This window comes from Prionailurus viverrinus, chromosome E2 (genome assembly GCF_022837055.1).
Source record: "Prionailurus viverrinus isolate Anna chromosome E2, UM_Priviv_1.0, whole genome shotgun sequence".
NCBI lineage: Eukaryota > Metazoa > Chordata > Mammalia > Carnivora > Felidae > Prionailurus > Prionailurus viverrinus.
Window position 1 is genome coordinate 52,978,824 of NC_062575.1, and position 26,986 is coordinate 53,005,809.

Below are 26,986 nucleotides of genomic sequence, written 5' to 3' on the forward strand. Positions count from 1 at the left end.
CCCTGAGGGTCCAGGAAAACTGGGGACATTTTCCTTCCAACCGCCAGGGCTCAGCTGAGGAAGAGCTTGGGGGCATTCTGTCTGGGGGCTGCTATGAGCTTTCCTGGCTCTTCAAACGGGACACAAGGGGGGGTGCCTGGGGGAGCTCAGTCAGTTAAACGTCCGACTTCGGCTGGGGTCATGATCTCACAGTTCGTGAGTTTGAGCCCCACGTCGGGCTCTGTGCTGACAGCTCAGAGCCTGAGGCCTGCTTCAGATTCTGTGTCTCCCTCTCCCTCTGCGCCGCCCCCACTTGCGCGAGTGTGCACACGCTCTCTCAAAATCAATAAACATTAAAGAAAAAAATTTTTTAAAAAAGGGACACAAGGGAGGGCTGTGCTCTCTTCCCCACCCCCTCCGAAGGTCTGCCACGCCTAGGCTGGCCTCAGTGTCAGCCACGCCGAGGCTAGCAGTCCTGGATCTCCCGGCTGAGCCACCCCACCACTGTATGCCCCGATTGCTGAACCCTATGGTGACCTTCCTGCTCCTGTGGCCGCGAGCATAGCCACGGCCAGTGTCTGCAATCGCCTTTTCATTTATTTATCACCGCTGCCTTCCCACTCCTAGAACGCAAGCTCCACGGGGAGAGGGACCTTGTTCCTTGCATCACGGTGGCCCCGTTGCACGGACCGGGCGCTGTCTGGCTCATTAGGTGCCTAATAGGTGCTGGCTGAACGCGTGTATGAGGCCCCCAGCTCCTCCTGGGCAGGAACTCCGCTTACGCATCTCCGTGGCTCCAGTGAGAAGCCGGGGCTCGAAACTCTGTTGGATCAGCAGGCCAGGGAAGCCAGAAGACAGCCGCTCAAGAACCCAATTTAATAAGACTTACAAGTCGACACGTACAAAAAAAACCCAACCATGTACAAGTCCTTGCCAGACTAGGGACTGAATCTGGAAAGCAGACAGACTCCCCTGGGGAGGGGCCCCAACAGGCCGGAGATCTGAAGGTATCTTCCCACTGATTCTCTACATCTCGGCCTTAGCTATCGAACAAATGTAACCAAACCCCAAAACTGAGGCTAAGATTTAAGAGCTACCCAGGTCTGCCTCGCTCCCTCCCCACGCCTCCCTGCTCCGGGACAGAGTGGAACTGAAAGAAGGGGGGACACTATCGACCTAAAGAGCGTGGAGCCCCTGGCACCGGCCGACAGGGACGTCACCGCGGTCTGGCGACTGGGTGCTTCTCCTGCCTACTTATGGCCAAACGCCCACCGTGTTTCCAAGCCAGGCTGGCCACTGCGGGACGGTGAGGGTGGGGAGGAGGCAGAGGGGGGGCCCAGACGCCCCGGAGAGGCCGAGGGGAAGGGCTGCGGGGCTGCCTCGCCGCCTCGCCCCAGCTCTCCACCCAGGCGTCACCACTGCAGGGGCCCGATGTCGGCCCCCATCTCCTCCTCCTCGTCCTCCTTCAGCTGGAAAGGCTTCACAGGCCACTTCACCCGGACGACGGGCTCCACGTGGTCCTGAAGCCGGTGTCGCTTCATGTGGGCGTTTCGACTCTTGATTTTGTCGAACACCCTGAGGAGCCACCAGAGGGCGTGGGTCAGGGCAGGCGGCAGGGGGGTCACCCGAGGGCAGGGGGTGCGGGCACAGGGCACATCCGGGGGAAGGGCTGGTACCTCTCACACTCCCTGCAGGGGAAAACGCCCCGGCCCTCCGCGCTCCCCGGCGGCTCGGGGGTCCGCTTGGGGCCGGCGTTTGGGCTAGAGTTGAGAATGGACTCCCTCCTGTAACTCTTGGTCTTTATCTTGAACTCGGGAGTGGGGCGGTGGCTGGGTCTCTCCCGAGGGCTGCAAGTGACCTGTGAGAACAGAGACACCGCCGCTGTAAGGGTGCCGGCCCCCCACCCTTCTAAGGGAGGCGCTTTCCTGCGCAGGGAAACCCTTCCCTCCGGGCGCCCTTCCCTGCTCCTTGAGCTGGATGGGCCGGGGCCTCCGATCAGGGCTGACCTCCAGCCCCCACCTTCCCCCAGACCTTCTACCTTTGCTTCTGTCCTGTCTGCCTCCTCTGGCTCTCTCTTGACCCTCTTCTCCAGGCCTGGGGCTCGGCCACAGTCAAACTTGATCATTTTTTTCCAGATGTAATAGTACTCAACACACTGGGCTACAGTCTTTGTCTGAATCTAGCGAAAGAAAGCAGGAGCCGGCTACGGGAGACACCTCACAAGCGAGCGAGGGGCGTCCCGTGTGGCCGCGAAGCCCCAAGTCCCCTCCCCCCGGGGCCAGTCACTGTCTGCAAGCCCTCCTGAGATGCCTCTGCTTCAGCCTGGGGCCCCCTTCCCTGCAAGGGGCGGAGAATCACAAAGCCCTCGCGGCTGAGGGGGGGTTCGGAGCGAAGCCCCCATAGCCAACACCGGCTAAGCGCTGCGCCCTGAGTGGCAAATCCAGCCCGGGGATGCTTCCCTGCGGGAAGGCGCCCTAGAAGGCGTGCCACGAGCATGCTCACTGTGGCATCACGCCCGGTAGCCGCCTGCCTCCCCACCGGGACTAATGCGAGCAGAAGGCCCTCAGGGGGTGCCTCCCGGCCTTTGTGACCCGTCGCAGGGCCCCCGAGGGACAGGGGAGAGTGGCCCACGGGAGGAGGAAGAGGTTCCGAGGGCACGGTTTGATCCTGGGCAATCAGACCCCACTTTGCTCCTCCCTCCACTGAGAAGCGATGCCTTGAACGGCACCTTCTGCAAAAACAAAACACAAGGGAAAAGTTTAACGGCTCTGGAAAAAAAATGGCTCCGGTAAATCAAATTGGCCATTTAATATCTGGAGCTCACTTCAGAAGATATCTCCTCCTCCGTGTGAATTTTTCTCAGCTTTGTGTGTCTTCACAAGCTGAGAGTCAAAATAGTACATCCCTGCCCGTCTAGGAACTGTCACTAAGTTAAAAACCAAAACCAAAACCAAAACACGTTGAACTTCTGCTTCCAAACAAGACAGAGCAACAGGGGCTAGAGCTCTCTCCCATCCAGAACAGTGAAAAGGCAACAGGTAGAGTATATGAAAGGCCAGTCGGTAAGACAGCAGGCGCCAATCAAAGAAGTCTTGCTGAGAGAAAGAAACTAAACTACCACCTTGGGAGAGTTTCCAGGCCACAGCTGGGGGAGGGGGGCGACCCAGGCAGAGCCCGGCAGACTCCCTGAGTTGAAAGGGAGCCGAGTGCCTGGGACCGAGGTGGCAAGAGTCCACAGGACAAAGTACAGCAGAGGAGACGGCGGCACGGAGGGAAACGCCAGAGATCCGGACAGCGTTGCCCTCGAGGATTCAGCGAAGTGCGTGTGAAGAGACCACACGAAGCTCGGTAAAGACTCATCCAAAATGGTCAGAGGGAAAGGTGCCCGTGGCTCTCATGGGGACGGGAATGGTGTGTGTCCCCACCAGCTGGGGTGGAAGACCTCATAATTCCCAGGGCACTGTAGAGTAAGAGGAGGGTTTTGCCTCAGAACTGAGGAATAATTAATTAGCCTTAGATGAAAGCTGTTCTGGTTCCAGGTTAAAAAACCTAAAGGCAATACTCCAAAGGAACAAGCTGTGGGGCGCCTGGGTGGCTCGGTTGGTTAAACTCGTGATTTGGCTCGGGTCATCATCCCAGGGTCATGGGATTGAGCCCCGCGTTGGGCTCCAACAGTCCGGGGGGGGGCCTGCTTGAGATCCTCACTCTCCCTCTCTCTGCCCCTCCCCAACTCGCACACATATGCTCGCTCGCTCTCTTTCTGTCTCAAAATAAATAAAACTTCAAAAAAAAGGGAAAAAGTTGTTTTCAAGTAACTGTGCCAGAACAAAGTTCAAGGATATTTATAAGAATGCAAAAATATCCAGCACCCAATAAGCCAAAATTCACAACGCCTGGAATCTAATGAAAAATTACCAGGCAAGCAAAGAGCCAGGAAAATATAAAATGTGGAGAAAAGTCAATCTGTCAAAATCAACCCAGAACACACACAGATGTTAGAATTGGCACCAAAGTGGGGCGCCTGGGTGGCTCAGTCAGTTAAGCGGCCGACTTCGGTTCAGGTCATGGTCTCGCGGTCCGTGAGTTCGAGCCCCGCGTCGGGCTCTGTGCTGACAGCTCAGAGCCTGGAGCCTGTTTCAGATTCTGTGTTTCCCTCTCTCTCTGACCCTCCCCCATTCATGCTCTGTCTGTGTCTCAAAAATAAATAAACGTTAAAAAAAAAAAAGAATTGGCACCAAAGGACATTAATATTATGATATCTGCATAATATATGATCAAAAAGTTAGGTAGAGACATGGAAGATATAAAAGAGACCCAAAGGGGGCGCCTGGGTGTCTCAGTCGGTTAAGTGTCCGACTTCAGCTCAAGTCATGATCTTGTGGTCCATGAGTTGGAGCCCCCCATCGGACTCTCTGCTGGCAGCCCCGAGCCTGGACCCTGCTTCGGATTCTATCCTCTCTCTGCCCCCACCCTGCCCCCCGCTCGCACTGTCTCTCTCTCTCTCAAAAATAAATAAGCATTCAAAAAAAATAATAAAAATTAAAAAAGAGACCCAAAGAGAACTTTTAAGGACAGAAAAAAATCTAAGATGAACACTACACCACATGGGATTAATGACAGATTTGGGGCCGCAGGAGGAAAGATGAGTGAACTTGAAGATGCAGCGACAGAAACCATCCAAAATGAACCACACAGAGGGAAAACAGTCAGATAGATGAAAAAGAGAGTCAGTGAGCTGTGGGGCAAGTGCAGGAAGCCACACACACACACACACACACACACACACACACACACACAATCAGTGGGGTCCTTGAAGGAAAAGGGAGGGACACGAGACATATTTGAAGAAGGAAGGCTGAATATCCCCCAATTGAATAAAAACTCCAAACCCACAGATCTAAGAAGCTCAACAAACCCCAATCACAAGGGGGGGGGGGGGGAGAAAACGATGCCAACGCACACGGTAATAAAACTGCTCAAAATCAGGAGTAGAGAGAAATTCATACAAACAGCCAGCCACAAAACAAACAGAAGACATGTTTTATACATAGGAGCAAAGACAAGGAAACCAGGAGATTTCGTGCTGGAAACAGTAAAAGCAAGAAGAAAATAGAGCAACATCTTTAAATTACTTCAAGACTTCAAAAAAAAACCTGTCAAACTAGAATGCCACACTTAGCAAAGATAGCTTTCAGAAATGAAGGCAAAATAGAGACTTTTCAAAAAAAGTTTATTTATTTATTTATTTGGAGAGAGAGAGAGAGAGAAAGAGAGAGTGAGCACAAGTGGGGAAGGGGCAGAGAAAGAGAGACAGAGAGGGAGAGAGAGAATCCCAAGCAGGCTCCGTACCACCAGTGCACAGCCTGAGGTGGGGCTCGATCTCATGAACCATGAGACCATGACCTGAGCCAAAGTCCAATGATTAACCCACTGAGCCACCCAGGTGCCCCCTGAATAAAGACTTTTTTAGATACACAAAAGCTGGAAAAATCCATTACTAGCAAACCTACATCACAAGAAATGTGAAAGGATTTACATTGATGTAGTTCTTTCTGGAAAATGATACCTGATGGAAACACAGAGGGATGCAGAGCCGTGAAACGAGGAACTATGTGGGTAAAAATATAAAACTTTGTATTATTGAAATCTCTCTAAAAATAACTGGCTGTTAGAACGAAAATAATAACAAGGCATTCGGAGGTTTATAACATATGGAAAGTAAGATGCATAACGATAATAATATAAGGGCCAGGAGGAAAGACAGAGGTGCACTAATTCTGCACGCAAAGTGTTATCCAATTACTTGAAGGTTCGACTGTGGTGAGTTAAAGATGCGTAGTTAAAAACCCATGGGGCGCCTGGGTGGCTCAGTCGGTTAAGCGTCCGACTTCAGCTCAGGTCACGATCTCGCGGTCCATGAGTTCGAGCCCCGCGTCGGGCTCTGGGCTGATGGCTCAGAGCCTGGAGCCTGTTTCCAATTCTGTGTCTCCCTCTCTCTCTGCCCCTCCCCCATTCATGCTCTGTCTCTCTCTGTCCCAAAAATAAATAAACGTTAAACAACAACAACAACAACAAAAAAACCCTAAAGCCACTACCAATGTAATAATGAGTTACAGCCAATAAGCCAACAAAGGAGATAAAACAGAATCCCAAAATTTACTACTCCAATAATCTAAAACAAGGCAGGAAAAAGCAGAAAGGGGAAACAAAGATCAGGTGAGACATTCAGGAAACAAACAGCAAGATGATGGACTTGAAGCTAACCGTCTCGACAATCACGTTCAATGTGAATGGTCTAAACACCCTAACTAAAATACCGAATGTTAAAAAAAAAAAAAGCATACAATGGAATATTACTCAACCATAAAGAAGAATGAAATCTTGCCATTCGCAACATGGGTGGAGCTAGAGAGTATAATGCTAAGTGAAATAAGTCGGAGAAAGACAAACACCACATGATTTCACTCACATATGGAATTTAAAAACAGTTGAAAAACAAACAAAAAAAGAGCAAAAGAGACAAGTAAAAAAACAGATTCTTTTTTTAAATGTGTATTAATTTATTTTGGGGGGGGGAGGGGCAGAGAGAAAAGAGAGAGAGAATCCCGAGCAGGCTCTGCACTGTCAGTGCAGAGCCCAAGACGGGGCTCGAACTCAAACTGTGAGATCATGACCCGAGCTGAAACCAGGAGGTAGACGCCTAACCGAATGAGCCAACCAGGTGCCCCCAGGAAACAGATTCTTAACTACAGAGGACAAACCGGTGGTTACCAGGGGGAAAATGGGGGCGGGAGGGATGAAACAGGTGAAAGGGATTAAGAGTATACTTATCTTTTTTTATTTTAATTTTTAAATTTGTTTTAGTGTTTATTTTTGAGAGAGAGAGAGAGAGAGAGAGAGCGAGCAGGGGAGGCGCAGAGAGAGAAGGATACGCAGAATCCGAAATAGGCTCCAGGCTCTGAGCCGTCCGCACAGAGCCCCACGCGGGGCTCGAACCCACGAACCGCAAGATCGTGACCTGAGCCGGAGTCGGATGTCAGATCCAATATGCCACCCAGGCGACCCAAGAGTACACTTATCTTGATGAGCACTGAGCAAAGTACAGAATTGCTGAATCATTATATTGGACACCTGAAACTAATGTAACACTTCGTTAATTAGACTTGAATTAAAACAAATTAAAAAAAAGCAACATCCAACGCACGCTACTTATAAGGACACACCGTAAGTGTGAAAACACAAATATGTTAAAAGTAAGAGGTTGCAAAAAGATATACCACGCAAACACCCATCGCCTTCTGAGAAAGCTGGAATGGTTGGCTATACTGGTCTCAGAAAAACAGATTTCGGAGCAAAAAAATAATAGCAGGGATAAAGGAAATCATTTCATGGTGATAAAAAGGTCCATTTAATGAAGGAAACATAAGAATCCTCAGTGTTTATGCAGCTAAATCAGAGCTTCAAAATACATGAAGCAAAACCTGATAGAACTACAGGGAAAAACAGATCCACAGTTATAGGCAAGTATCTTACTATCCCATTCTCAATAACTGCTAGAGCGCGTAGACGATAAAGGTATGGAAAACCCAAACCATACGATCAACCGTCTTGAACCGGTATTTATTTGTTTATAATGTTTGTTAATGCTTATTTTTGAGAGCAAGAGACAGAACGTGAGCGGGGGAGGGGCAGAGACAGAAGGAGACACAGAATGTGAAGCAGGTTCCAGGCTCTGAGCGGTCAGCACAGAGCCCGACCCGGGACTCGAACCCACGGCCCGTGAGGTCATGGCCTGAGCTGAAGTCAGACACGCTTAACCGACTGAGCCACCCAGGCGCCCCTGTGTGCTTTTTTTTTTTAGCTTTTTTTTTTTTTTTTGAGAGAGAGAACAAGAACGATAGCAAGCAGGGGAGGGCCAGAGAAAGGTGGAGACAGAATCTGAAGCAGGCTCCACATTGTCAGCACAGAGCCCAACACGGGGCTCGAAGTCACAAACCATGAGATCATCACCTGAGCCCAAGTCGGGATGCTTAACCGACCGAGCCACCCAGACGCCCCACGGGCGTGACTTTTTAAATTAGAAACTGTTTATGATACAAGCACAGTGTCACCCCCGAGGGGCCCTTCGGCTCTAGCCCGGCTCAGCTACGCGAGGCGGGGCCTTGTCTACACCGGCGCGCCCACATTCACCTTACCGTCTTGTGGATCAAGTAAAAGTCCTTCTTGTGGGTGCAGAACGCCTTCTTGAAAAGCCTCTTCTCCACGGGGGTCCAGATGTCTGAACCTATTCGAGAAATAGCCAAGACGGGAAGGACACGGCTGAAGGGCAGACCCCCCTCCTTTTTACAGCCGCCATTACCAAGCACAATTATGCGTCGAGCCTGCTGCTAAGCCCCTTCCTTGCTTAATCTCATACAACTCTCACAAAAGCCTTAGCAGGTAGGGACCATTACGATCTCCTCCTTACAGATGCAGCAACTGAGGCTTCCGTTGGTTGGGAGACTCGCCGAGGCCAGGGCCCCGGCCTGCCAGACTCCAGGGCTGGCGTGCTCACCGCTGCGCCCCAGCCTGCCTCCACCTCCCCCTGGTGGCCGAGCAGAGCGTGCGAGGGAACCCTGGGAAAGGGGGAGGGTGGGGTGCAACCAGCAGAAAACCCGCCCACGGAGTCACTCCCCGAGAGGACAGGCCCTTCTGGAAAGGCAGGTGAAGGCCGCAAGAGAACTTGCTGTTGGGAACTGACTGTTCAGAAGGTCCCGGCCAGGCAAAAACCACGCCCGCCGCCTTGTTCCAGTCACCTGTATAGCGGTAGTCGGCCAGTGGGTGAGTCTGCAGCTTCTGGGGTCCTCTGAGTAAGAGGGTCTCCAGGGCAACCTGAAACAAGAGGAGTGTGGCAGGCGATTTTTTCTTTCATGCATTCGAAAAACACTTAGGGGCCACCTGGGTGGCTCAGCCGGTTAGGCGTCCAACTTCGGCTGCGGTCATCATCTCGCGGTTCAGGAGTTCGAGCCCCGCGTCGGGCTCTGTGCTGGCAGCTCGGAGCCTGGAGCCTGCTTCCGATTCTGTGTCTCCTTCTCTCTCTGCCCCTCCCCTTGCTCATGCTCTGTCTGTCTCTCTCTCAAAAATAAACAAACGGTAAAAAATTTAAAAAAGCAAACACTTCGTGCCCTCCCTCAGACCTTCTCCGGCCCTACTGCTCGGAGCGTGTGTGCTCCACAGACTGGCCACCACCCGTGAACCATTTGCGGATGCGGGGACTGCGTCGCTAAGCATACTGGTGAGTGCGGCTGACAGATTTCTTGTGGCCACATTTTGCTGATGTGGGAAACGGTGTGGGGATTTATTCTGGCGTGAGCGCCTTCCTTCATCGAGGACCCGCATTTGGAATCGCACTGCCCTCGACCACTACCCCCCTTCATGTTCTTCATAGCGCTAACCACCAACAATTTTTTAAAAACTTATTTCCTATTTTAGGGGCGCCTGGGTGGCTCAGTCGGTTGAGTGTCCGACTTGCGCTCAGGTCCTAAATCTCAGTTCGTGAGTTCAAGCCCCGCATCGGGCTCTCTGCTGTCAGCACGGAGCCTGCTTCGGATCCCCTGTCTCCCTCTCTCTCTGCCCCTTCCCTGCTCACGCTCTCTCGTAGGTAAATAAAACATTAAAAAAAATTAAAAATATATTTCCTGTTTCGACTCTTCTAAAATGTAAGCCTGCAAATAGGGGGATTTTGTCCTGCTCACCAGAGTAACCCCCATCAGGTCCAGCCACGTAATCTGGGGAACCCAGTGCAAAATAAAAACACCGACCCCTGTTCAAAAATTATCTTAATTTTCATTAAGAATTTCAAGATGGTGGCAGCAGCATGAAACCAAGACCGGCCCTGGACCCCGTGCCACGACATTACCAAGCGCTTGAGACAACTCTTATCAATATGTGTTGACTCTGCCGAGCACCTCCTACGTGCCAGCCGCTGCCTCCGAGCTTGAGAAAAAGCCATGACTACGGCACCAGACTCTTGGGGACCTAGCTCGAGTGATGACACTTTTCCTCTCATTACTCAGAGTTGGTTTCTTTTCTAAATGTCAAGAATGTGAGGAGGGTCCTTAGAGTAGGCAGAGGCATTTCTGTTGCATCAGGGGTTTTCACATGTGGGTTTTTAATCGAGGAGATAGAGCTCGGTAAATAAACCCAATCAGGGGCGCTTGGGTAGCTCAGTCGGTTGAGCATCCGACTTCGGCTCAGGTCGTGATGTCGCGGTCTGTGGGTTCAAGCCCCGCATCGGGCTCTGTGCCGACAGCTTGGAGCCTGGAGCCTGCTTCGGATTCTGCATTTCCCTCTCTCTCTGCCCCTCCCCTGTTTGCACTCGGTCTCTCAAAAAATAAAATAAGAAATGTAAAAATAAATACACAAATAAACCCAATCAGTGCAGGACCCGAGACGGGTGCACTGGGCTGTGGCTCCCCAGTGCCCCTGAGCTGTCTCCAAGGGACACCCGCACTGTTGTTGCTCCCGAGAGACAACTGGTTCACTGAGCCCATATCTGCAGCTCACGAGCACCACACCGATCCCAAAGCCACGGGAGAAGGACGCTTGGCCTTCCTTCACTCTCCACGGGCCGCACACCCCGGAGCAGACAGCACGATGCGCACACCTGCAGCCTCCGGCCCCGGGAGAGCGGGGAGCTCCCCCAGACTCCCCCTCGCCCTGCCCCTGCCTCCACCTCACCTGAACGCTGCCCTGGGCTTCGTGCAGGCAGTGCAGGGCGAGCTCCAGATTGGTGCCCCCTCCCGGCATCACGCTGGAGCAGGCCACGTTGCAGAGCTCGGTCACTGTTTCCGGCCAGCGGTCCCAGCGGAGGGTGAGAGAGAAGAGACACGCGGAGTCAGCAAGTGCCAGGGCGGAGACTTCCCTGATGGCACCGAGAGGGGCTCCTTGAAAGCGGGATGAGGGAAGGGAGGCACGAGCACTCGCTCTGAACGGCCTGGCCCGAATCGTGGGAGAAGGGAGGTGGGTGCAGGAGACGACAGCTCAGGAGAAGCAAGAGTGCGCCAAGCATGATCCCGTGCTTCTTGGCCAAGGTGAGAACTGGGGGGAGAAATCCTCAGACGGCGGGGGTGGGGGGGGGGGGCAGGGCCCTTGGGAATTCGGCCGCAGAGTCTCAGCCACCTCTGTCCTGCGTTTCCGGGTTGGTCATCACATCTCCCCACGGCTTCCAGACCAGAGAAGCTACGTGCTCATCCGTTCCGGCCAGCGACCTCTCCTGGAGCTCTGGGACCTCAGCCTGAAACCGGCTTCCTATGTTGATGTGTCTGAAATGAGGCCACGCACACAGACGCGCGAGGCGTACACGCGTGAGCGAGACGGGAAACGCAACAGAGACGCGCGGCGCGCCCTGCTCTCGGGCCACAGCCCTGCCCTGGGGAAACCGTCTGCCAGCTGTCGCGTGTGTTGAGTGTCCCGACATCCCCGACAGACGCGTGCGGGCATCCCAGAAACCTCTGCAGGGATACTTCCTTCCTTTCTCTGACTTGTCTTAATGCCTTATCTCTGGCTTCCGGTGTCTCTTCGGGTCTAGGATAGGGGAGGGATATGCTGATACCTGGCACGCGTCTACATCCATGGCCATATTGATCTAGCCCTGTGCCACAGACACTCAAGGGTCTTGCGCTGGACCATCACCAATTCCACCCAGAACTCCAGGGTCCTGGACATTCTGTCCCCCTGACCCGGCTATGGTACATCTGGACAGAAGGAATATTGGGGGGAGCTTCCCACATCCACCCACAGAAACGCACCCCTTCTCTTTTAGGGAGACTCTGGAGCTAGACAGGATCCCCTATGATGCTTTTCCTTGGGAAAAACAGACACTGGCTCACAAGGAGGGTAAAAGTACCCCCACTTTGGAAGGACCCACCCTCCGGTGCCAGGTCTGTTCAAACTCACGGTTCAATGCTGATCTTGGCGTCATCCTTTACCATGCAGATGCCAAAAGAGCCATCCACTTGATCTAGAAAACACACAACAAAAAGCCTCAAGAAGGTGGACCACGAGTGGTCTGGGGGGCGGGGGGGCGCAGGCTCTTTGAGATCGCGTGGTAAGGTGGCTCCTCACGAAATTAAAAATAGAACTACCACATGATCCGGCAATCCCACTTCTGGGTATTTATCCAAAAGAGCTGAGATCAGCATCTCAGAAGGAATATCTACCCTCCCACGTTTACTCGACACTACTCATGATAGTGGAAACGACGTAATGGCCACCGACAGAGGAGCGGGCAAGGAAAATGTGGTATTTACATACAACGGAATACCGTTCAACCTGTTTTGGTTTGTTTTTAAGGAACTTTTCAGATGCAACAACACGGATGAGACTTGCGGACGTTATGCCAAGTGAAACAAGTCACAGAGAAGGAAATACTGCATGGCTCCGCTTCTAGAAGTACCTAAAATCGTCACTTGCACGTAATCGGAATGGCATGGTAGTTGTCAGGGGCTGGGGGTGCTGGGGAAGTGGGTACTGAGAACTCAGTGAGCATTAGGTCTCAGTGAAGCCAGATGAATAAGCTCCAGGTCTCTCACGCTACTCTCCTGTTAACTGTTTTTATCACAATAAAACATAGTTTTTTTTTTAATTTTTTTTAACTTTTTTTTATTTATTTTTGAGACAGAGAGAGACAGAGCATGAATGGGGGAGGGGCCGAGAGAGAGGGAGACACAGAATCAGAAGCAGGCTCCAGGCTCTGAGCCATCAGCCCAGAGCCTGACGCGGGGCTCGAACTCACGGACCGCGAGATCGTGACCTGAGCTGAAGTCGGCCGCCTAACCGACTGAGCCACCCACGCGCCCCAAACATAGTTTTTTTAAAGTACGCTTCACATCCAGCGTGGAGTCCAACGTGGGACCCAAACTCATGACCCCAAGTTCAAGCCCGGAGTTGAGATCAAGAGTCAGACGCTTAACTGACTGAGCCACCCAGGTGCCCCCACAATCCAACACAATTTTAAAAAAGATCGCACGAAGGGGCATTGGACTTCCAAAAAGCAGAGTAAGGGACTCAGCAGAACAACAAATTCACTGATAAAAATTATTTTAAAGAACAGTAAGTGAAAGCCCCTGGAAGCTGTCCCAAAGGCATACAGCATTTTACAAAATACCCATTCAAGAAAGCGACTAAATATTGGTAAGAACAGCGAGAGTCTGTGGCATCCGCCCATCACTTACCCACCCACCCCCGCCAGCTCTGTGTAACAGGGGCTCTGCCCAGAGTGCCCTACTCCAGGCAGGTGCAGCCAAGGAGACAGGTTTCCTCTGCCCACAGTTCCCATGCTTAAATAACTAAAGGAAGGTATGATAAAGATTTCTAACAAAGACAGGATACCATGAAGAGACAGAACATATAAGAAAGGACCAAATGGAAATCCTGGGGTTAAAAAAGTACGATAGGGGTGCCTGGGTGGCTCAGTCGGTCGAGGGTCCGACTTGTGCTCAGGTCATGATCTCGCAGTTCATGAATTCGAGCCCCACATCCGGCTCGCGGCTGTTAGCCTGTCAGCACAGAGCCCACTTCAGATCCTCTGTCCCCCCTCTCCCTGCCCCTCCCCCACTCGCACTCTCTCAAAAAAATATTTAAAAGATAAAAAAATACAATAACCAAAATGAGGTCAACGGTAGATGTGCGCTGGCAGAAGAAATGATCAGCAGACTCCAAGATCAATGGAAATTATGTAATCTGAAGAACAGAGAGAAAAAAAAGAATGGAGGAAAATGGAAGTGAGCCTCAGAGAAATGTGGGACATCGTTAAACGCAGCAAAATACTCGTAATGAGAGTACCAGAAAAAGAGGAGGAGGGGCAGAAAAACATGAATCATGGCTTTGATGCAACAGCTGAAAACTTCCCACATTTGGTAATAAGGAAAGAAAAAAGATCTAGAAATCCAAGAAACTACAAACTCTAAATAGAATAAACACAAAGAGATGTACATCCAGACACATCTTTGGCAACATGTTGAAAGCCAAAGATAAAGATCTTGAAAGGACAAAGAAGAAACCAACTTATTCCGTGCAAGAACACCCCAGTCAGATTAACGGCAGACTTCTCGTCAGAAACAATGGCAGTCAGAAGGCAGTGGGATAACATATCCAAACTGCTGGAAGTAAAAAAACTATCAACCAAGAATCACATCCAGCAAGCTCCTCTTCAAAAATACAGGTGAAAAAAAGTGACTCTCAGACAAATAAAAATTGCGAAGATTTGTCGCGAGACCTGTCTTACGAGAAACGGTAAAGGTGGAATATCACTCAGTCATAAAAAGGAACAGAATACTGACATAAACTGCAACCGAGGCGAAGCCTGAAAACATCATGCTAAGGGAAAGGAGGTGGTCACGAAAGACCACATATTATAGGATTCCACATATGTGTAATGTCCAGATTATACTAGCAGTTACCTGGGCGGGGGGGGGGGGGGTATACCTGGGGTTGGGGGGCAGGGACAGGAGTGGCTGCTGATGAGTGTGGGGCTTCTTTCGTGGGTGATGACAATGCCTGAAAGTTGATGGTTGTAATGGATGCAGTTCTGTGAACAGAACTAAAACCACCGCGGGGAAGGCAAATTGGTGCAGCCACTCTGGAAAACAGTACGGAGGTTCCTCAAAAAATTAAAAATAGATCTACCTTACGACCCAGCCATTGCACTACTAGGCATTTATCCACGGGACACAGGGGTGCTGTTTCGAAGGGACACACGCAGCCCCATGTTTATAGCAGCACTATCCACAATAGCCAAAGTCTGGAAAGAGCCCAAACGTCCGTCGACGGATGAACGGATAAAGAAGATGTGGTCTATATATACAGTGGAGTATTACTCGGCAATCAGAAAGCATGAAATCTTGCCATTTGCAACTACGTGGATGGAACTGGAGGGTATTATGCTATGTGAGATTAGTCAGTCAGAGAAAGACAAATATCATATGACCTCACTCACATGGGGACTTTAAGAGACAAAACAGATGAACATAAGGGAAGGGAAGCAAAGATAATATAAAAACAGGGAGGGGGACCAAACAGAAGAGACTCATAAATATGGAGAACAAACAGAGGGCTACTGGAGGGGGTGTGGGAGGGGGGATGGGCTAAATGGGGAAGGGGCGCTAAGGAATCTACTCCTGAAATCATTGTTGCCCTGTATGCTAACTAATTTGGATGTAAATTAAAAAAAAATAAAATTAAATAAAAAAACCTCACTGCATTACATGCTTTAAAGGGATAAACCGTATGTAAATTACATCTCCATAACGATAATAAACCCCAAAGAAAGTTCTTTAGACTGAAAGCAAATGAAACCAGATAGTAATGTCAATCACAACAAAAAAAAAAGGGTGCTGATAAAGGTAATAATATGGGTAATTATATAAGTATAATCACATATTTCTTCTCTTAATTCACTTAAAAAGCAATGACATAAAACGATATGTATTGTGGGCCTATAGTATAGAAAAATGCACTATATGTGACAATAATAGGACAAAGGAGTTGCATTGGAAAAAAGAAATAATACCCAGATGGTAACCTGAATCCACAGGAATAAGTGAAGTTATTTGTAATGGTAAATAAGAAGGTTGATATAACAAACTCTATAAATAATGCCTGTTTTCCTCTATTATCTTTTTTCACGTAACAAAATTATATAAAGTGATAATGATGAAAATATATTTCTGGGTTTCTTTTTTCCTAATGTTTATTTTGAGAGAGCATGTGAGCATGAGTGAGGGAGGGGCAGAGAAGAGAGAGAGAGAGAGAGAGAGAGAGAGAGAGAGAGAGAGAGAGAGAATCCCCAGCAGGCTCCATGCCACCAGTGCAGAACCCAACGTGGGGCTTGAACTCATGAACCATGAGATCATGACCTGAGATGAAACCAAGTCGGACACTTAACCGACTGAGCCACCCAGGCGCCCCTATTTTCTGGGTTTCTCATATATAGATAGATACATATAATACATACATGCGAAATATATGTGTGTATATATATATGTATATATATATATATACACACACACATACATATACATATATATATGTGTATATGTATACACAAAACAATAATAGCAAAAGGGTTAAAAGGAACGGAACTAGACAGCAATGTTTCTATATTTATTAATATATTAATAAATTATTACACAACTAAACACACCCTGACAGATTAAGATGTATGTTTTAAATCCTAGAGCAACTCCTAAAAAATGACCAAGAAAAAGTGAAAAATTAATTAAAGGAATTGACAGGTTATACAAGAAAATATTCATTTAGTACAAAAGAAAGCAGATAAGGAACAGAAGGAGAAAATGACATGAGACAAATAGAAAATAAAAAGCAAAATGGCATAGGCAAATCCAACCGTATCAATATAACATTAAATGAGAACGCTTAAACAAACCAAACAAAAGGTAGTTTGTCAGACTGGATTAAAAAAAATACATCATCCAACCAATGCTGTCTGTAGGAGACATGCTTTATTTTCAAAGACACAAACAGGCTGAAAGTAAAAGAACAGGAAGGAATATACCAAGCAAACAACAACCATAAAAGAGATGGAATGGCTACACTAATGTCAGGCAAATTAGACTTTAAAAGAAAAAATATTACTAGAGATAATGATAACATTATCACAACGATGGTAAATGATATAATAAAAGTTCAAGCCATCAGGAAAATACGGCAATTATATAAACATAAATGCACCTAAAAACAGAGTCCATAAATACAGAAAGCAACAATTGACAGAACTGAAGGATAAAATAGACAATTAAAAAATAATACTTGGAGATTTCAATGCTTTCAATAATGGATAGGACAACTGGGCACAAGATAACAGGAAGTAGAATACTTAGAGTAACTAGACATTGCAGACATCTACAATTCATTCCACCCGCCATCAAGAGAATATACTCTTCTTAAGTACGCATGGAACATTCTCCAGGGGAGAACACATTCTAGCCCATAAAAACGCTTCAAAAAACTTAAAAGCACTGAATACAAAATATGTTGTCTGATCACAACAGAATTAAATTCAAAATCAGTTTAAAACAGGCAATTCGGAAAATTCACAAATATGTGGAAATTAACCAATGCACGCCTTAATCAGTGTTATAAAAAAAATAAAAGAAAAACTAGAAAACACTTTTGAGATACATGAAAATCAGAATAAAACATACTAAAACTTATGAAATGTACCTACAACAGTGCTCTGAGAGAAGTTTATAGCTATAAATGTCTGTATTAAAAAAGAAGAAAAATCTCAAAACATTTATGGTCAATTGGTTTTCCACCGGGTGCCATGCTAATTCAACAGGAAAAGAATAGTCTTTTCAACAAATGGTGTTAGAACAACTGATACCCAAATGCAAAAGAATGAATTTGGACTTCCACCTTATACAATATATAAAAGTTAACTTAAAATGGGTCACAAACAAATTTAAGACTTAAAATAATAAAACTCACAAGAAAACACAGAAGTAAATCTTTGTGACCTTTGGTTAGGCGAAACCTTAGCTACAACATCAAAAGCACAAGGGACAAAGAACAAATTGGACTTCATCAAAATTTAAAACTTTAGTACTGCAAACAAGACCACAAATAAAAAGACGGCACACAATAGGAGAGAATTTGCAAACTGTGTATCTGATAAAGGGGTTAATTCCAGAATACAGAAGAAACTTTTACGAGTCAGTAATAAAAAGATAACAACGCAATTCAAAAACTGGGCAAAGGATCTGAAAAGATTACAAATGGACAGTAAGCACATGGAAAGATGCTCAGTCTCATTGGCCATCAGGGAAATGAAGATCAAAACCACTTTACACACACACTAGGATGGTTACGTAAGAAAAAAAAAGGTTGCAAGGGTTGACAAGGATGTGGAGAAACCGGAACTTTCATACAAGGCTGGCGGAAATTTAAAATGGTTCTGTCATTTTGGAAAACAGTCCAGTAGTAGCTCCTTAAATGATTACACGTAGAGCTAACCCTATGACCCACAACTGCACTCCTAGGCATACACCCAAGAGAGATGAAAACACAGGTCCAACAATAACCTGTACGTGAATGTTCATGAGCAACGTTATTCACAGAAGCCAAAAGACAGAAACAACCCAAGCGCCCGTCAACTGACGAATGGATAAATAAAATGGAGTGTGTCCAGACAATGGGATTATTTGGCCATAAAAAGGGATGAAGCACTGATACGTATGATAACATGGGTGCACATGGATGCCAAGTGAATGAACTAGACACAGAAGGTCACCTACTGTATGATTCCAATTACACAAAATATCCGGACCGGGCAGATCCGTAGAGAGAAAAAGTAGGTTAGCGGTTGCTCAGGGCTGGGGAGGTGGGGGCTATCGGGGGCGGGGGGTGACTGCATGGATACGGTGCTTCTGGGGGTGTTAAAAAACGCTCTAAAATTAGATCGTGTGATGGGCACACAACCCTGTGAATAAACTAAAAAATACCGTCTACTCTAAATGGGTGATTCATATGGTACATGAATTAGATCTTAGTAAAACTGTCAAAAATCACTCAAAGGGCAGGCAGAATGGTGGTCAGGCTAAACGGACTCTCTATTTTCTCTCTGGCTGTAAAATTATAAGCACCTAGAAGGCTGCTGGTCCCAGATGGTCCCGGGACGCTTCCGGACAGCAATGGGACTCGCAGACCAGACACGGCCACAGGCCGGAGAGAATCTCCGGGCGAAACGCGACAAGAGAAGAGGGTCTGGCCTGCAGCAGGCCCGCCGCGCGCTGAGCAGAGATCACGGCGCCCAGCCTCACTCACCAAGCATGCTGCTGATGAGTCTGTCGGGCCCGGCGTGAGCAGAGGTGGAGCAGAGGGTGTTGAAATAGAGCCCAGAGCCCTCCCGGATGGGGCTGAGCATTGGGGGCGGCGTATACGGAGAGCACTGGAATAGCCCCTTCAGGAGGCGGTCCACCAGGAACACCGGAGACCGCAGGCAGCTCTGGTGGCATCCTCCCAGGCCCGGCTCTCCCGGCGACGGCGACGAGGGTGGAGGAGGCGCGAACAAGGCCTTGGGCTGGGGGCGCTTCTTCCGCTTCCTGTGTTGGCTGCTCTCCTTGCTGTCTCTGTCTTCCCCGTCTTTCTCTTGTCCCTGGGGAAGAGGAGAGCTCACAATCACAGGGGCTCACGCGAGGCCACCTGCTGCACAGCTCCGTCTCCGGGAGGGCGGGAGATGGGACGAGAATACGGACCCCGGAGCCAGAGGGGAGTATGACCCGTGACCCCGAGCCCCCAGAAAAGGGAGGCGAGCAGGGCCACCACGCCCGAGCCAGGGCCCGGATCCTAACCGAGCCTGGAGCCCTCAAGGAGGGGCCCCGACTCAAAGGAATTTGGAACCAGGTGAGGCCAGCTCCAGTTGTTCCAATGCCTGGCTCTTACAGTGGGGGCCTGGGGGGGAGGGTGGGTGGGGCGGAGACAGTGCAACGGCACGACAAAGTGACAAAATGGCAGTGGCAACGGCTCCCGGGGGGATGAGCAGTGGCATCCACGCTCCTCGTCCCTGAGCCCGGCAGGGACTTCTCCAGCGGGTCCTCCAGGTCAGGCTGAAGAGACGGGTCACCCGGACTTGCGATGCTCTCTCCCACCTTCCACACTCTCCCCTCCCCTCTGCCAGTCTTCTGCCCCCTCCCCGCCGGAGCTCAGCTCCAACACCCCCTGACCTCCTCAGCAGGAGTCTCTGGTGCCCCCTCAGGACGCCCTCAGCTCCCTTTGCTCCTCACCCACCCCCCAGCCCAGCCCACTGCGGGTCGTCACTGTCCGGGGACAGCCCTGCTCCTTCACCAGGCTGGGAGCCTGTCCTGGTCACCACAGTCTGCAGCCGTGCCGGCGCGGGCTGGCACAGAGGAGGCTCGGGGGATGTGCACGGCCGAACGACCGTGCAAAGCGAGCTCTCCTCGACTCAGGTTTCTCTTGACATTTGCTTCGGGCTTTCCCCGCAGCCCCCGCCGGCAAGGGGGGAAGCAGTGGGAAGGAAGCGGGCGGACTGGCCGGCACCCACCTTGGCGGTGCTCCCGGGGGGTCGGTTCAGTGGAGCTGCGGGCAGCGACGCAGGGACCGCCAAAGGGGCCACGGCGGGGCTGTCCGGGGACTTCTTGGCTCCTGGGGGACTCTGCCCGTCGCCCTCCGGCCTCGGCACCTGTCTCAGTGGTTGGCAAAACTCCACGCCAGACTCCTGGATGCGGACAATAGATGGCTCTTTAAGACGAACGGTCGGCAGGAGTGGACGAGCAGCTCAGCCCGGCTCCTGCCCTCCCCCTGTGCCCAGACTCCACTCAGGGGTGCATCTCCATCCCGGAGTAGATGACATCCAGTCGCCCGCGACCGAGCGCCCGCCCGACACCCCGAAGGCACGGTGCGCGCCCTTCACCTGCTGCTCCTGCTGCCCTCGAGGTGACGGCCACTGGTCGCTGTGGAAACACATGTGGCTGCTCAGCCCCTTCTCTGTATAAAACATCTGGCTGCAGTTCTTGCAGACGTAAGTGCTCCCTGGCTCTGCCCAGTCTGCAGGGCCCCCGTTTTGCTGGCTACTGTGGGCAAACATGGCAGGACGGAAGAACGCGAGAACGGGGCTCCGTCCCCATTGTTAATGTTTTTCTTTTTTTTTTTTTGGTTTTAAATCTGATCCACTGGTACAACTCTCGATGAACCCTAAGAACTGGAGAGAGGACACCACACCGCAGCGCCTCACGGCCGGGTGTGTACCTCTTCGGGACTGACGCTTCCAGAACCGGGTGACCCGGGGCCAGCACACAAAGGCCACCAGAGGAATCTGAGGGGCTGAGCGCCCCCCAGGCACGGCGGAGGAGTGGCTTCTGAGCTTACCATCCATCTGCCACGTTCTCCTCCTTCATCGGATGGGGCAGCCGGTAGATATTTCCACCCTGAAGAGGAAAACACATCTGAGCCACCATAGCAGGAAGGAGGCATGGAGACGGGACAGCGGTAAGACTCTTAGAAGAAAGCACGGGTGGCGGGGGGGCGGTGGGGCGCCTGGCTGGCTCGGTCAGTGGAGCGTGTGGCTCCTGATCTTGGGGTTGTGGGTTCGAGCCCCACACGGGGTGTAGAGATTACTTAACGTTAAAATCTTTTTTTTTTTTTAAAGGAAAGCATAGGTGTGATTCTTTGAGACAGGGGAGGAGGCACACGTCTTGGGGGACACCAAAACGAAAGCCAGCCATCGACACATCAGACTTCATCAAAACTTAGAACGCCCGTGCTTCACAGGACCATCAAGACAGCGAAAAAACCACCCGGAGGATGGGAGAAGTATCGCTGCAGGTCACATACCTGACAAGAGACCCGTACTCATAATGCACGAGGAACTCTTGTACAGCCCGACGACGGAAAGGCAAATGGCCCAATTTAAAAACGGATAAAGGGGCTGAAAGACCCTTGACCGAAGGGGACTTACAAATGGCCAATAAGCACGTGAAAAGGTGCGCAGCATCGTCGGCCACAGGGAGGTGCGCACCAAAGCGTGATGAGAGACCACTTCACGCCCGCTAGCACGGCCACGATTAAAAACAACAACAAACGACAGCAAAGTGTTGGTGAGGACGTGGGGACGCCGTGGGTGGGGAGGCTGGATGGCGCGGCTGCTTGGGAAAAGTCTGGCAGCTCCTCAGATGGTTAGACACAGAGTTACCACTGGACCCAGAAATTCCAAGCGGACCGACGTATCTCCCAAGGGCAGCGAAAACCTACGTTCACCCAGAAACTTGCACACAAATGCTCACGGCAGCACTATTCACAGTGGCCAGGAAGCGGAAACAACCCGAAGGCCCCTCAGCTGCTGAACGGATAAACACAACGTGACACATCCGTTCAGTGGAGCGTTATTCGGCCATAAAAAGGAATACGGACGCGCCGTAACACCCAAGAACCTTGAAACCTCGTACTGAGCGTAGGAAGTCAGACACAGAAGGCCACAGAGTGTACGAGACGTCCAGAACGGGCAAATCCAGAGAGACACAAGGCAGATTCATACCTGCCAGGGGCCGTGAGGGATGGAGATTGGGGTTGACAACTGAGAGTGTGGGGGATTTGGGGATGATGAAAGGGTTCTGGCAAAGAGTGGTAACGGACGCACAACCTGGAGAATATACTGGAAACTACTGGAAGGTGTACTTTGAAATGGTGAATTGGGGGCGCCTGGGCGGCTCAGTCTGTGGAGCATCTGTCCCTTGATTTCGGCCCAGGTCATGACCTCACGGGTTCATGAGTTCGAGCCCCGCGTCGGGCTCTGTGCCGATGGTGCGGAGCCTGCATGGGATTCTCTCTCTCCCCCTCTCTCTGCCTTCTCCTGCTTTCCCGGCCTCTCCACGCCCAGACCTGGTGGGTGCCACCTGCAAGGACTGACTGTCTGCTCTGCAGGTGCTGGTCGGTGTGGGGACCGTGACTCCCACCAGGGAAGACCCGGCATTAGGCGCAGAAATCCTGACGGGGGTGGGAACTCTACCTTTACATCCTCCGAACAATTTAAGGAGGCAAATCCAAAAGGAAGTGAAAGGCAGAAAGGGAGCCAGGAGAGAAAGCCTAGGAAGGAAAGCATCTCGGACAACCCTGAAGACTGAACGGGGGTGGGGGTTGACGGGAGGACCCACAGTCTCTCCGAACCTTCATTTCCGCCTCTGCGCAACTGCGGCTGAGGGCTCCCTGAGACTAAACACAATGGCCGGCCAACCAGTAGACGCAGAAACGAGGAACCAACGAGACTCTCGTCTCAAGCGTGGTCACGCCCCGTGAGGGAGGGCCCAGGTACCTGGATTCTGTTGAAAATCGTCAGCTTGGACTTCGGGTCCTGGGGGGGCTCTGCCAGAGGCCCGGCTGACGAGAAGGAGGCCATGGCTACCTGGCTCGGGGAAGCCGCACAGCACATATCCATTTTCAGCTTCTCCTTCCGGAAGCCGGAGAAGCGCTGGGACCTGGGGTTGCCCGAGAAGAGCCTGTAGCCCCCGCCCCGGGCGCAGGCCTGGCTCTTTTCACCTTTCGCGGCCCCCAGAGCCGCGCCATTCTCCGCCTGGGCCTGCTTCCCTGGGAGCGGGGCTCCGAGGGGCTCATCCCCACCTGACTGGGTCTGCCGTGGGCCCCCCGGGGAGATGATGTCCCCCAGGTCCAAGGTCCCTTTCGTGGATCTCAGCTGCTTGGCCAGAGAGGAGACGTCTGGGTTCCCGGGAGGGTCCAGTGACGACGCTGGGAGGGACGGCGGAGCAGCGGCGGTTTTCAGACCTCCCTTCGCCTCCCGCCTGGTGCCGCCTGGGGAGGCCTCTCTGGGGAACGCAGGCGTGGCTTTCCTCCTGCGGGCTGGGGACCCCTCTGGCTCCGGGTTTCCGGGGCCAGCGTGCAGCGACTCAACAGGGGCTGCCGGCGGCGGGGGCTGCTGCGGCCAGGGCCCCGGCAGTGGCTTCAGGGCGGCCTGCTTGCCCTCGGGCCCGGGGAGCTGTGAGAAGATCCGCTGGGACTTGGCAATCATCTGGAACACCTGCATCTGCTCGTGGCTCACCAGGGACTCCTGGGACTTGAGGAAGAGCTGCCGGAAGAGCGGCGTGGCGTCCGACGGGAGGCCGCTGGGCTTTTGGGCCTCCTGGAGGCCGGGCTCCCCGGGGTTCCGCCACAGGAAGGAGTCACAGTCAAACTTGCTTTTCTTGGAACCCCAGGAGTCGTCTTCCCCGCCAGCATATCTGGGGTCGCCCGAGGCCTCCCCGGGAGCCTTCAGGAACGTGGCAGGGTAGGGTGACGACGCGTCCTCCCGACCGGTGCCCACGCCAGGCGAGGGCTCCCCCACGGGGGAGGTGCTGCTGGGCCCAGGGCCAGACTCGCAGCCCTCCCGCGACGGCACCGAAGGGGGCTTGTGGACGACAAACACGTTGTTCCCTTTGCTCTTGGGGCAGCCGGGCAGGTTCCGCAGCCACTGGAAGTTGTGGCTCGACGGCTGGGAGCCTGCGGGGACCGTCTGGCCTCGGAACAGAGGCAGGCGGGCCGGCCGCGGGCCGCCCTCGGGCCAGCCCTCCAGGGCGGGCGGGCGCTGGAGCAGAGGCGGCTCTGGCCCGGCCGGGTCGGTGCCCCCGTTCTCCACCGCTCTCCGGTGGATGGCCGTGAACATGGCGGCGGCAGGCTCCTTCCGTGGGGGACGAGGCTCCTCGGGAACCTCGGTGCCCAGGTTTCCGGGGGCCCCCGGCATGCCGGCGGGGGTGCACGAGGAGGGCCCGGAGGAGGGCGCGCGGGGACGGGCCGCGGTCCTCTCCTCCCCGCCGTCCGGAGGCCCCGCCGGGCCGGGAGAGGGGACCTTCCGGTGGACGATGCTGCTCACGATGCAGCGCAGGAGGTCCCGGTTGGGCAGGAGGGAGCCGGGGGACCGGGCTTCGGGGGGCCCGGGGGCTCGCGAGCCACCGGGGGCCGGCCGGCCGGCGGCCTCGCGGGCGTGAGGGGAGTCCCCGCAGGCTTCCTCCTCCGGGGGGGCCTCCTTCAGGATGCACAGGCCGTGCTGGACCTCGTAGTGGCGTCTCAGCGAGCGGTAGTCACAGTAGCTCTTGCTGCAGCCCTGCTCGATGCACACGAACGGCTTGGTCTTCTGGTGGGTGAGCATGTGCCCGGTCCTGGAGTCACACGGAGACGCGGGTCAGCGGGCACCCCGGCTGCCCTTCACCACGGGACCCCGAGTGTGTCCCCGGGGGGGGGGGGGGGCAAGGGTGCACGGGAACCCGCGCTCGGCGCCCGGGAGGGAGGCCCCAGGCGGCCACCCCTCCGGGCGAAGCGACGGAAGGGGTGCTCCCCTCCCTCACCTGTGAACAAACCCCTTCTCTGAGAGGAAAAACAAATCAATGAAAGTCAGGCTGGAGTTCCCCAAAGTGAGTTCCCAAGGGACAGCGGTCCTCCAGGGCGGCTCCCGGAGGACACGGGCTCAGCTGGCAAGGAAGTTTTGAAAAACCACGATTTGCTCCTTGGAGGTTCAGAGCAGCAAATTTAAAAGCCACGCAGTACGCAGACCGCTTCTCACCCTCCCGTGTCCCTCCAAGCCATCTGCCCACAGAGTCACTTACTCGCACGGCCCCTCTGAGCATCCCTGAGGACCGAAGGTCTGCAGGATACGCTCGAGGAGGTGCTAAGCTGGGGGTGACCCTTCCCCCAGAAGTCCAGCCAGAGTCTTTGCCTGACCGTGACATTCCTCTAGGGAGACAGCTACCTGGAACCCACCCCCAACGAACAAACGAACAAACAAAATGACAGACGTCCCATCAGTAAAAAGTTGCTAGAAAGCAGGCAAATGTGTCCCCTGTACTTTCCACAATTATAAATAAATACAAGCATGTGCTCCATTTATAGCATGCTTCTAACCACACTGATGTATCGTAAGCATAAACCGGGGGGGGGAGTCCTGCTCCAGGCTCCCAACAGCCCGACCCTGGACAGTCTAATCCACGTGGTACATGGGGTATCTCCGGTCAATGATACCGCCCTTCGCCAAGTGCTGACCCTTGGCCTCCCGCCCAGGGAAGCTGCATAGGAGGAGTCAGGAGACCCAATTTCTAGCCCCAACTGTAGGTAAGGAGCATCAATACAAATGCAAGGGCTTGTCATCACCCACTGTTTGAAAAAAAAAAAAAAGTCTGTCAGGGGCGCCTGGGGGGCTCAGTCAGTTGAGCGTCCGACTTCGGCTCAGGTCACGATCTCACGGTTCTGGGTTCAAGCCCCGCGTCGGGCCCTGTGTTGTCAGCTCAGAGCCTGGAGCCTGCTTTGGATTCTGGGTCTCCCTCTCTCTCTCTGCCCCTCCCTCTCTTGTGCTCCGTCTCACTCTCTCTCAAAAATAAATAAAAATTAAAAAAAGAAAAAGAAAAAAAAGTCTCTCTTTCCTGTCTCACTAGCAAGAAAAGCTCATCACTTCCAAGATATTAAGAACAAAGGGAATTCTGGCTAAGTCTTACAATGGGCTTTATCATTATTTTTTAATCAGGAGTTTGTTTTTTTTAAAAAAGGAGTTTAAAAAAAGCATTAATGCTCCCCTGCCATATTCTGGAAACAGGCATTTCAGAATCTCTCACTCCCCCGTCATTCTAACGCACGCTCCTCATGAGACACGGATCTGTTCTCCTCGGATGCCTAACGAGGGACTCCTAACATCTCTCTATAAAAGTGAGCCCAAGGGGCGCCTGGGTGGCGCAGTCGGTTAAGCGTCCGACTTCAGCCAGGTCACCATCTCACGGTCCGGGAGTTCGAGCCCCGCGTCAGGCTCTGGGCTGATGGCTCGGAGCCTGGAGCCTGTTTCCGATTCTGTGTCTCCCTCTCTCTCTGCCCCTCCCCCGTTCATGCTCTGTCTCTCTCTGTCCCAAAAATAAATAAAAACGTTGAAAAAAATAAATAAATAAATAAATAAAAGTGAGCCCAATTTCCTATGTGACAAAATTGCCTTGGGAGCGAGCCGTTACAGGTCTGGAAACCACGAGGGTCCCGTCTGCAAACCGTGGCAGCGATTTCCTCACTGGTGTGACCCTGGGGGCTGGGAGGAGCCACCCGTCCTGGGCGGAACTGGCCCCGTGTGAGAAGGGGAGGCGCGCCCCTGTGTCCCTGTGCAGGTCGCAGACGTCTATCCGGGGAGCAGGAGGGGAAGCCGACCCAGGGCAGGTGTGAAGGCCACCCAGGAGCCCGCCCGCTGCCCCCGCCCCCAGCCCCCCGACCACACTCCCACATACAGGTGGTCCTGGCGCTTAAAGGCCTTGCCGCAGATTTTGCAGACGTGTTTCCTCTCCTGGCTGTGCGTCAGGTAGTGCTTGCTAAGGGAGCTGGCGCTGCTGAACACCTTCCCGCAGAGGCTGCAGTCCAGAAGCGGGTTCTGAGGGGAAGCGTGCTGCCGCTTTCCTTTCCTCGCGCTCCCCGAGGCGGCCCTGCCTCCTTCGTCAGCCTCTTTAGGCACCTTAAGAGCGCCTGGCCCCAGGTCTAAACAGAGGGA

At 52.3% G+C, this 26,986-nt stretch overlaps 1 protein-coding gene across 10 annotated transcripts in view; it reads right to left on the bottom strand.

The window, feature by feature from the left end:
• Nucleotides 1-841: 841 nt before the first annotated feature.
• Nucleotides 842-26,986, bottom strand: part of ZNF541 (zinc finger protein 541) — a 56,274-nt gene continuing 30,129 nt past the window's right edge. For 8 of the 10 annotated variants that reach the window (XM_047836529.1, XM_047836525.1, XM_047836524.1 and 5 more), the window contains 14 exons: nt 26,730-26,973; nt 22,805-24,638; nt 20,866-20,924; nt 20,411-20,570; nt 20,042-20,215; nt 18,805-19,135; nt 11,917-11,980; nt 11,140-11,282; nt 10,699-10,802; nt 8,775-8,850; nt 8,175-8,263; nt 2,018-2,158; nt 1,656-1,837; nt 842-1,554 (listed from right to left, as the gene is read on the bottom strand). In XM_047836529.1, coding sequence (XP_047692485.1) covers nt 1,392-1,554; nt 1,656-1,837; nt 2,018-2,158; nt 8,175-8,263; nt 8,775-8,850; nt 10,699-10,802; nt 11,140-11,282; nt 11,917-11,980; nt 18,805-19,135; nt 20,042-20,215; nt 20,411-20,570; nt 20,866-20,924; nt 22,805-24,638; nt 26,730-26,973 — 3,764 coding nt within the window. In that variant the 3' untranslated portion in view covers nt 842-1,391. The remainder of the gene's footprint in view (nt 1,555-1,655; nt 1,838-2,017; nt 2,159-8,174; nt 8,264-8,774; nt 8,851-10,698; nt 10,803-11,139; nt 11,283-11,916; nt 11,981-18,804; nt 19,136-20,041; nt 20,216-20,410; nt 20,571-20,865; nt 20,925-22,804; nt 24,639-26,729; nt 26,974-26,986) is intronic. The other 2 variants (XM_047836534.1, XM_047836533.1) reach the window with 2 other exon arrangements.